General features: G+C 38.2%; 1 protein-coding gene across 4 annotated transcripts in view; it reads right to left on the reverse strand.

Annotated features, from left to right (window-relative positions):
- Positions 1 to 7,101: 7,101 nt before the first annotated feature.
- The window catches only part of CSNK1A1 (casein kinase 1, alpha 1), a 49,460-nt gene continuing 45,275 nt past the window's right edge, over positions 7,102 to 11,286 (reverse strand). For all 4 annotated transcript variants that reach the window (XM_010850537.1, XM_010850536.1, XM_010850535.1 and 1 more), the window contains one exon: positions 7,102 to 9,785. In XM_010850537.1, the coding sequence (XP_010848839.1) occupies positions 9,778 to 9,785 (8 nt within the window). In that variant the 3' untranslated portion in view covers positions 7,102 to 9,777. The remainder of the gene's footprint in view (positions 9,786 to 11,286) is intronic.

Raw genomic sequence — 11,286 nt, forward strand, 5'->3', positions numbered from 1 at the left:
GTGGGGAGGGGGGCAGGTTCAATTCCTTGGTCAGGAAACTAGACTCTATGTGTAGCAACTAAAGAATCCACATGCAGCAACTAACCTGGCACAGCCAAAGATTTTTTTTAAGATTTTTTAAACAATTGAAAGAATAGGTTTAAGGAGGCAAAATAGTAGGTTCATTTGTAGACACAGTTAATCAGTCTTGACACTCAGTCATTGCAATGCATGAATCTTGAACCTAAGGTTACACAAAAGCCACAGGTGAGTTTCTCACACACTATATGTGGCAAATCATTAGGTACACAATATTACTAAAGTAACAAGCCACCTTCAGTGTGGGCTCTGAAGCCCAATATTAAACACATCCAAATAAGTTTTCAAGTCATCTTTCACGGACTTCAGGAAAGAAGGGGTAGAGGAATAGCAGGTTCTTAAGCATTAGGCAGAAGGCAATGGCAACCCACTCCATTACTCTTGCCTGGAAAATCCCATGGACAGAACCCCGTAGACTGCAGTCCCTGGGGTCGATACAAGTTGGACACGACTGAGTGGCTTCACTTTCACACACTGGAGAAGGAAATGGCAACCCACTCCAGTGTTCTTGCCTGGAGAATCCCAAGGACAGGGGAGCATGGTGGGCTGCTATCTATGGGGTCACACAGAGTCGGACATGACTGAAGCGACTTAGCAGCAGCAGCATTAGGCAAACATAAGAAAGGACTTCGGTTTTCACGTCAACTTGAAGAGTCAGCACAGTTCGGAGGAAAAAAAAAGAACTAAAGTTGTCAGATTCAAGTAGGCCTGCAACACTGACCACTTGAAAACACAACATCACACACACATACACCCCAGATCAAGTACTGGTTAAATTCCTTTTACAGTTAGGGATATGGTAATTCTATTAATCTGGTGAGTTCTTCCTGATCTCTTCTGGGAGTAGTACTGATTAATGGTGGAGTCATCTTAAGTCTTTGAATCTAAAATCAGCAGCAGATAGGGGTTTTTTTGCATACGTCCAAAACAGATGTGGCCTGGCAACAGATCTTGGAAAAAGAGATAATGCAGGTTTTAAATGACCACAAATTCAATGAATCAAGAGCATTCTACTGCTGAAAGAAAACTAATACTATCCGAGTCTTCATTAATATTCAACAGCAGTTTTACCAACTATCATCTTGTACTAAACTAGGAATTCGTACGTATGTGCTCAGTCACTCATCGGTGTCCAACTCTTTGCAACCCAATGGCCTGTAGCCTGCCAGGTTCCTCGGTCCATGGGATTATCCCAGCAAAAATACTGGAGTGGGTTGCCATTTCCTCCTCCAGGGATCTTTTTGACCCTGGGATCTTCTGTGAGTCTTGCATTGGCAGGCAGATGCTTTACCAGAGCCAAGCCCAAACTAGGAATACAAGGGGAAAAAGTTATGGCTTCTGCTCTACAAGAAACCCCTTTTCTAAGAGAATGGATGCATACAAACTCTTCTTCCTTATTCCTATGCCAACATGGATATATCTCCCCAAAAGGGCAAACAGCTGTTGGTCACTTATGGGAAAGTTGCAATGCTAAACCCTCAGCAAGTTTATTTCTTGCTGTGTTTATGTATTTCCTAGCAACAGTGACTTCATGGCTTGTTTCCCTATGTGACAAGCCCTGAAGAGAGGCGAGGAACCCATGCCAGAGAAGCCATCAGAGTTTACTGGCTCCAGTTCTGGCTTCCTGGAAGATATAGCCTGGATACCTGAGAGTACAGAGGCCAGAGTCTGGTGACACACCCAGCTTTCTCCATCACAGAACTTGCGAACAACTTGTGCCCCCGAGTTTATAAGCCTCCTCTGCAGATAGACTGAGCCTGACCAGTCCTGGTCAATGGTCTGTAGGGAAAAGTGATACATGTCAATCCTGCTGAGGCAGTTCACTGCTAGTGTGCCTCCAGCATCTGGCCCCTGATGCATCAACCTGGGAGGATGAAGTCTTCTCTCCTCACAGAGAACTTATCCTTGCATAAAGTCATTACTCCACACCTTGTCTTTTGCAGCAAGCAACACCAAGTACCTTGACTAGTAAACAATGCAGCTTCCTTCCTGACCCCTCCATGTGATCCTGATGAATTTCTGGATGTCCTCCTTTGTGACTGCTCCCCATTTTTCTTCAGTAACTCATTATTCTTTATACTGTCACCCCAAAGTTCTGTGCTCAACCCTCATCACATTCAGATCAACAGTTGAGTCCAAGCATCTCTGGCTTGGGGCACTGCTGGCCTTAAAAGCTATTCAAAATACGTGAGCGCAAATGTGTGTGTGTGTGTGTGCATGCACACATGCACTCCTGGAGGGCTTTAAAGGATTTGTGGATAATTGTTTTAGATAGAGTGAAGTCCTAATAAGACGTATAAATCAAATTTCTTCCCTAAATTTTCAACGTAAAGAGATTCTACTACCTCAGTCACTAAGTCACCAATTTTTACTCAAGATCTGAGGACAAAGAAACTAGATAAATTGCTATGTGGAACCAGTGGTATACTGATAAACGGACTGGGAATGGTGGGTAAGCTTTCTAATTTACCAACAGTTTTTCGGTCACCATGTCACCAACGTGGAGTGGTGAAGAGAAGCAGCTGGATTCTTTCCTAGCTCTGCTGCTAATCACCTCTGTAACCTTGAACAGGGTATTATTCAAAGGGAGATCAGAGCGATTCAAGATTCAGTGACCTTATTATTAACTTTCCATGTACTGCTATTTTCTTATCTATCCATCTTAGCCTGCTATCACTCCATGTGTACTATCTAGAGACAAAAAAGCAGAGCTGGGTACCTCCAAATGTCACAAGCAGCAAAATATCCAAAAGACTTAATATTCTCCTGGCTGACAATGTGTACATTGTGTACTATGGCATTTTCCTTCCTGATGTTGTTAAAGATATAGCACATTTTAAAGATAAAAACTAGACAAGTGGCATTTTAAGACATTACAAAGTATTTATCTTACAGGAACAGATTAACAACCTTAAAATCCTACCAAGACTTGCTTTAATATACAACAGAACCTGGAGTCCTCACCACCACGAACTCATGACGCTGTTACCTAAGCAACTGTTAGCTTTGTGCACGAACACTGTAGTGGGCTGGACTTGGCGCAAGGGAATTAGTTAGAAACTCTACTACTGTTGGCACTGCTCTGAAACCATCCTATCGACCACCCACGTGGCCCAACGCATTTCCTTACATGTTGCTGCTTGGACTTTCTCACAACTTAGCGCCCTCCTCTGCTTCTACCACTTAAGGTCATTTATCTTATTATTGTTCTCAGATCTCCTTAATGGTCATGCAAAGGCTTGTTTAACTATCTGGATAAGGACATGGCTGCACGGAACTTTGCCTTCTCCCTAAACTTCTGTGTAATTTCAACTTTTTGCTTAAAAAAATTACATGACTTATGTATTTCCCTCAGGTATTTGCTTCATCCTTCAAGATGCAATTCAGAGATTTATCCTCTCTGACCGAGCCACCTGTACCACTAGTACTGAATCCATCTTGGTTAACATCCCATATCGCAGTCTCAAGTGAACTGTCAATCCCCGAATCCCCAGGGTGTGGCACAGTGCCTGGCACTTAAGAAACCCATTAAATATTTCTTAAACATTAATCTATTTTCTAGTATGCTGCTAAGTCGCTTCAGTCGTGTCCAACTCTGTGCGACCCCATAGACTGCAGCCCACGAGGCTCCCCCGTCCCTGGGATTCTCCAGGCAAGAACACTGGAGTGGGTTGCCATTTCCTTCTCCAATGCAGGAAGAGTGAAAAAGGAAAGTGAAGTTGCTCAGTCGTGTCTGACTCCTAGCGACCCCATGGACTTCAGCCCACCAGGCCCCTCCGTCCCTGATTTTCCAGGCAAGAGTACTGGAGTGGGGTGCCATATTAACCCCTATTGTTTGTACAAAACTCGAAATTTTGTACGCAACCTTAAAAAATTACACCATCATATAAAATTCAAGATAAAGCAGTAACACTTTCTTCACCATTTTGCAAAGGGGGAGTATAGTCAAGGATATTAAAAATTGTATTAACCTTCATGTTTTTTGGTGGTCACACACTATCTAGAGACTAATTTCTTTCTTTTTACTGTCTATATCGAGACTAAAACATTACACTTAAAATGGAATCGCATGTTAGCATAGTGCAAACCAGTTTTGCAATTAGTGAAAAAATATTTACTTAGCAACTGTTGAGAGCAGTTTCTAAAAATACCCACCTCCCACCTTTCTTCCAATCCTAAAAATCTAATATAGCACTTCATCACCAAGATTTGTGTCACTGTTCACTGGCAGAGAACCAATGGATGCCTGCCTGACAAAATTGTTTCCAATGGTTATTCAAACTATTTCACATCCCTGCATTAGTAAGGCTGACTTAATATGGTAATGGTGAGAAAGGGCCACATTTTTCTACCTAATACATTCTACTCCATAAATAATCAGACTACGAATGTACTATGGTACTAGAGGGTGAGAAAATCCTGTCAGTGAATATACTAATACATTAGAATAGCATACCTCTATAAACCTGATTACATGGAAATGCTCCAAAATTGTAAATGAAATATTTACCATAGGTAAAAATAACCTGATCAAATTTCTTATTCAGTAGAATGCAGACTTTATTAATGCATCCTACTTAGTATTTGGTCCTAAACATGGACTCGACTAATAGCCCCAACAGTTGAAGGGATGACTTGTTTATGAAAACCTATCAGTTTGGACTTTAACTCCTCCTACACTACCATCCTGTTTGATACTCATTTAAGACACAGACCATAAATTATAAGGGGTATATTTAGCTCTCACTTATGAAGCTAATAGTAACGTAAATACCCCCTCCAATCCTTTACTTTCATTATCTTCAAAAGTAAATGGAGACAACTTACCTTAGGGGAAGCTGCAAGTTAGGCATATCCAGGTAAAGTGCTTAGAAAAGTGACTGGCATATAGCACTAAATAACATTACCAATCTCAGGGTTTAAAATGGTGATGAAATGCTATATTAGATTTTTAGGGACACCACGGTTCAACAGGATGAAAAACTAAAGGTTATCAGGTTTAGGTCTTTGCTCTGCAAAACTTACTGAGCTGTCTTGCCTAAGGTAGTCCCACTGTCCTCAGTCACCCAATGGGAACAACAGTAACTTTTTCACACAGTTCAGAAAACTGACATGCTGCACATAATTTTGAAAAATCATTAAGTTTTACATAAACTCAATTCTGCACTTTTAGGTTTACTCTCATCAAACTTGTACTTGCTACTTTTAGCTAAATGCCTTCTCTAATGTATCATTCGTCTTTTATTAGCTTCGTGCTCCCCCTTCTCATTTTCTATATCAATATGGAAATCATGTGTCCTTGTTCAGTAAGTTAACTTGCTATCATTATTTTGATAATGTAAGTGATAGACCTGGCCAGTAAGAACCCTTCAAGTGAGTCTTGTGTCCTTCCAACCCATACCCAACACTTTTTGAGATTTCTTCTCTGCCACAATAGTAAGTTCCAGGTTCATTTTGTACATTCTCTGCTCTAGCCCTGAAGTCAGACATTTCTCCAAGCAGCCATGTTTTTAGTATTTAGAAATCAAGACTGAGGTCTTAGTGCTCATTGTGACTGCAGTATCATGTCTTCTAGGCCCTCAGTGAACACAGCTGGCAAGTAAAGGAAACATTACATGGATACACACAAATACTAAACTCACAAAAGATAAAGGGTAAGGAACTGTCCCCAGTTAAAGAATGCTACACACACAAACCAAAGCAGATAAATGATCCTTTTGTTGGATCCATGACAGGACTCGGGGAAAAAAAAATTATGAAACATTAGGGTAACTGATGAAACTGAATAGACTGGCCTAGAAAACTGGGTCAATATTAAACATGTCTCATTTCTTAGGAACTCTACACTTAGGTGTAAAGGATCATGACTCTGTAATCTACTTTCAAATAGCTAAGTATATGTTAAAAGAGCAAATGTACAAACAGAAGTGTAAATGGGGCAAAATGTTAACAACTGTTGAAGCTGTGTCAAGAGCATTCTGCTTTGAATAATATCAAGATAAATTACAAAATTAAAATGCTTAAAAGCACCTCATCAACCAAAGGACCATTAACACAGGGTAAAGCCTTGATTCAGCTCATTAAGATGATCTAGCATTAAATAAGCTCTGGCTTGTTAGTTTGAACAATGACTGTATTAATTATTTAGTAGATAAATGGGTAATTCCTTTCATCAATGAAAAGCAAGACAATGAATCTGACCAACCTAAAATGTGTCTTGAGACAGTTGATTTCTCTAACAGCTCTGATATTGCTCAACATTTCCACTGTGTATCTGCACATCCTCAAAAGTGGCCTAATAGGTCATTTCAGAATAGAAAGCACTGAACAATATACCTTTTGATGACTGACTACAAAATGCATAGCATAGATTCAGGTCATGTTACACCTAATTCATTACTGTCTTAGGCAGTTTCAAAAGATGAGAGGTATACTGAAAGTCAGTAAATATATTCCAAAGAAGAGTGGAAGTTATCTGTTTTTGAGGTGGGAGGGAATCCCTAAAATGTTGTGAGCAACCATAATGTACTTATAGTCTCACTTCAAAGGGACCAGCACATCTCAGATTCATAAAACCATTGGTCACAGTTATCAATGTCTAAAATGTGACAAAGAGAAAATCTGAAAGACTGCTAAGTTTCAGTCTGGCTCAGAAAAAGGCAACTATCTCCCAGACTACCGACAAATTTTTAGGCGCTAAGCTGAAAACGTCTAGGACGCCCCTTTCCAAGGTTCATTCTAGTCAAGTTGCAAGAACGTAATACTGGTATCTCAGCAAATGTTAGAGAAAACTAGCTCAATGGCTTGGCTTCTAAAATCCTTTTGCTTGGTATTTTTATTACAATGGAATTAAGTTTATAAAGTATAGTTTGCTCAAAACACTGCAAGGACTAGTAGAAATAGGAAAAAATCTCTTAGTATTTGTTGATGGAAAATAATAGCAAAAGCAACCCTCCAAAATTCCACTCATAGGCCATAGGAGCATGAGCACAGCCATGTGGGAGGAGATAACCAGTCTCTCCCTTCATATATATTCTTTTTTATTTTCTTGTTATACCTTCCCAAAACAGAGACATTCAACAGTAGTTAGAATGGCCATCTCCCAACATTTAAAAAAACTGCACCCCCCAATGGGTGAGCAAAGTAAAGAGTAGTAACCTAGAGTTCAGCTGAGTAAGCCACTGCGGAGCCTTAAGTGGTGAGGTCTTCCAATTTCAGAGTGATGTGTCTTCAACTTGTATCATCATTTTAGTGGAAAAACATAATTTAATTTTGGTGAAATGAGATTCATCTCCCGACAGGATTAATAACAGCATTCACTGAATTTCACATTCTTCTTTCGTGAACTGTGAAGAAAATGAATGGTAGCTAGAAGATCAATGAGATTCCAACTCCAGCTGCAGATGGAACGACAATATACCAGGACAAAAACACCTATATTTTGATTTACAAAGCTAACAGCAGTTTTAAATCTGCAACTTAATTACAGACCAACTACACCACAACCTTTTCAAATGGCAAAAATACAAAAAAGTTAAGTGTTACAAAAATATTTCAGAAAAAGTGCATAGTCTAAGTGCATAGTAAATAAAAGCACTGAAAAATATCTTGCTAGAGGGAGTTCAGCTTGGAAAAGTTATTACCAAAGCTAAACATTTTTATTTTACACAAACTATACTCAAAAATAGCTTTATGAGACTGATTTCTGGCTAAAAGTATCAAAGGGTTTATTAGTCAAGAAACAAATACCTTAACCAACACGGGTGGATAGAAAGAAAACAAAGAAGCTGCCTACCCCGAAGTTCATATTCATTAAGATTTCTGCAGTATGATGGTGCTAATATATCCTTTAATGGCAGAATGTGGTAATCACTGAATTAATTATTGCTAATGTAGTTTTCAAATTAAAAAAAAAAAAAAGGAAACAAACCTGACACAATCTGACCAAACACATGTCAATTTACAATTTCAAGGTTATTTTTTACAAAATACCTACATTTACACAATAGGCGCCTGGCAGCATTTTCAGACAGAAGTTTTTAAATTTATTCTGACATGCTATAAATGAATAAATTACACTAACTTCCCTTGTGGCTCAGCTGGTAAAGAATCCGCCTGCAATTCGGGAGACCTGGGTTCAATCCCTGGGTTGGGAAGATCCCCTGGAGAAGGGAAAGGCTACCCACTCCAGTATTAAGGCCTGCAGAATTCCACGGATTGTGTCCATGGGGTTGCAAAGAGTTGGATACGACTGAGCAACTTTCACGCTACACTAAAGAATTAATCATAGAAAGCTTTTCTTTTTCTTGGGTGAGAAAAAGAGCCACAGTAAGACTGAGAGATAAACTGCAGATAATTTATAGAAATGGGTAGGGGCTGGGGAGGATCACCAATCACAAGAATCTCTCATGGTATGATGCTCTCCAAGATTAGGAGTCAATCTGCCCATCAACCAGGAATTTAAAGAATAGCTTCATTTTATAGATAAACCCTTTAACGCTTTCATTCTTATTCAAAATCAGTCCAGCGGTTAGTTTGAAGCTGCAGAAGTTACAATACCAAGTCCTGGCAGGTGCTGCAGCACGAGGTATTGTGTCTGCAGGTCATTAAAAAAAAGAAGAAAAATGAAAGAATGCCTTTCCGCTTCAGGGAAAAAAAATTTTTTTTAATAAAAAATTTGAGAGTTATGACAGTAAATCTAAAATGATATCCAAAGGAATATTACGTAACAAATGGCTTGAAGTAGTCTATTAAAAAATTGGGGAGATTTTGATTTCATAGTGAGTCAGCAAGGCATTTTTTTGTTTTTTAAAAAATCTCATTTCCTTACAGAAACAGTTTATAGTTTTTAATGAATTTGTAAACAAAAAAGCTCCCATTTCAAAATAAAAACAAAATCCCAGATCATATAGATGTTTACAGTGATTACATTTATCTAAGCAACATACATACATGTTCAGTTGTAAGATGTTAACTAAATTTCTGTGACAAATATGCGCTTTTTTTTAATACCAAGAACATTATAGAGTTAATGCAGAGTCCTAAGGATAATCTAGTAGTCACTAAGTTTTTCTTAAAGTCTTCACTTTAGATGCTGTTATTTCTAGCACAGGTAAGCAGGCAGAGTCTTTCATATGCTCAAACACTGGAATCTTTGGTTGCTACCGTATCAGCTGGCTTGCAAACAAGAAGCCAACCATTTTAAGAATGTTTTAAGTGAACAACTTGCAAACCCCAGGGATGGATAAACCCTAAGAATGCACAATTGTGAGCAATTACAACCATCACAACTGTGGCTGAAGACTGTTCATGCCGTTCTTCTGAAATGAGATCTCAAAGCAGTATAGTTCAAAATAAAAGATTTTAACATAAAATTGGCATATGCACAATTTCTCCACCAATTTGTGTGTGTCAACCATTTAGTGAACTTTTCCACTTGAAAAAATGCAATAGAAAACTGACACCATGTTTCACTATCTCAGTTAATATTCACAATTACAGCGGCTACAACTCAGGACACAGCATCCATCACCAATGCTGCCCAGAGCCAGTTTATACTGAAATTAAGTTCTTTACACCAAGTAAATGGTTGTCCACAACCACTGGCTAGTGTACATATGAACTAAAATTTCTAGATTTGGGGAGAAACAAATGCTGCTCCGATCATCTGCTCTGCTTCTTCTGTTCCTTGATTCATGCTTAGAAACCTATTAAAAAAAAAAAAATCAAAACAGAAAAACAGGTTAAAATTCAAGTAAATTTTCTTAACCATACCCAAAGTAGGGAAATAATTACTTTAGAATGATACTCATGCTATTTTCATCTATTTGAAAATCACCAGGTCAGCCCAACTGTTTAAGAAAACAGCAAACTTCTGTTCGGGATGCCTCTAGGCAGGAGTAGTATACAGTGAATTAAAGCCTTCCAGTCCAGCATACAATTCTCAAGATGGAGAATTAGTGTTAATTCCAATAAGCCTATTCACTTTACTTCTGTATTTCTAGTACCTAGAATACATTATATGTGTTTGTCAAGTAAAAAAAAAAAAAAAAAAAAGATTGCTCTATCACCTAGAAAATATAGTTTTAATCACACTATGAGCAAGAACTTTTCTGTACGTTATTTCTTTTACGAATGAGGGACAATAGGCTTTAATAACAAATGTATTAAAGGCACAATTATCTGAGTTATTTCACTGAACACAAATCTGGTAATAAGTATAAACCATATACTTATTACCATAGAACCACAGACTTTAAAAATTCTTTATCAGTTATATTAAAAACACTAATTTTTACCACTGATTTGATGTGTAAATGAGTGAGGCCTTCTGGCTTTACTTCAAGCCTCCCCACTCTGTAAATATACCACTCCTGTTTCACAAATTAGACCTTAGGGCTACTACATACAGGTAGGCTTGAATAGGAGGAGGCTTCAGGTATATAATTGCCATGTTCTACCTACAGCTGAAGAGAATCAGAGCAAATATGTCTACCTCTAATGCCTATAAGCTTTATCTGTAGTTAAAAGGAATATACTGTCTCTCAGCATCAGGAATATCCTATCAGCACCTTCTCTCACCTAGAGGCATCAATGTCCTCTTGGTCCAATCCCTCCTCTTAAAGCCAATAAATATATATATCATTCTAGCTTACTCCACTGACTTACTTTTCCTCAGCACAAATTGTTTTGCCAATCATAAGCTGCTTTTTTTTTTGGTACTTCAACATTTTTAGGACCATCTCCGACAGGTTTTGTGCGATAAATGAAACAGTTCTGTAATTTTTTCTGCATGTATGTCTTTGTTTTTTCATTTAAGGGCAGAAAGTCATCTTTATTCACCTAAAAACTAGATTGTGACAAGCTCTGAAGACAAAGATGTGACTACTTCTCCATCTCTGCATAATGCCTAACAACAAAATAGGTGTGAAAATAGGCCTTTGCCACCCATCCTAGTACTAAGTTCACAAAGTAAATGCTAAAAATCAAAGATAAAACTTTCTGAAAATGTAGTTTATCGCAACAAATACCACCTTGCTGATGCATTATTAAGCAGGATTAGCAGTAAAACCACAAAAAGGCTGTCAGATCAAACCTGAATTTAAACAAATTCTGACCATAAGTTTTAACTTAGTTTTAATGTTAAAATACAGAATATTTTGAAGCAAATTGAAACTATGGGTTAGCTAAATAGCAATAAGACTTATC

Source organism: Bison bison, unplaced genomic scaffold, assembly GCF_000754665.1.
Source record: "Bison bison bison isolate TAMUID 2011002044 unplaced genomic scaffold, Bison_UMD1.0 scf7180017864291, whole genome shotgun sequence".
NCBI lineage: Eukaryota > Metazoa > Chordata > Mammalia > Artiodactyla > Bovidae > Bison > Bison bison.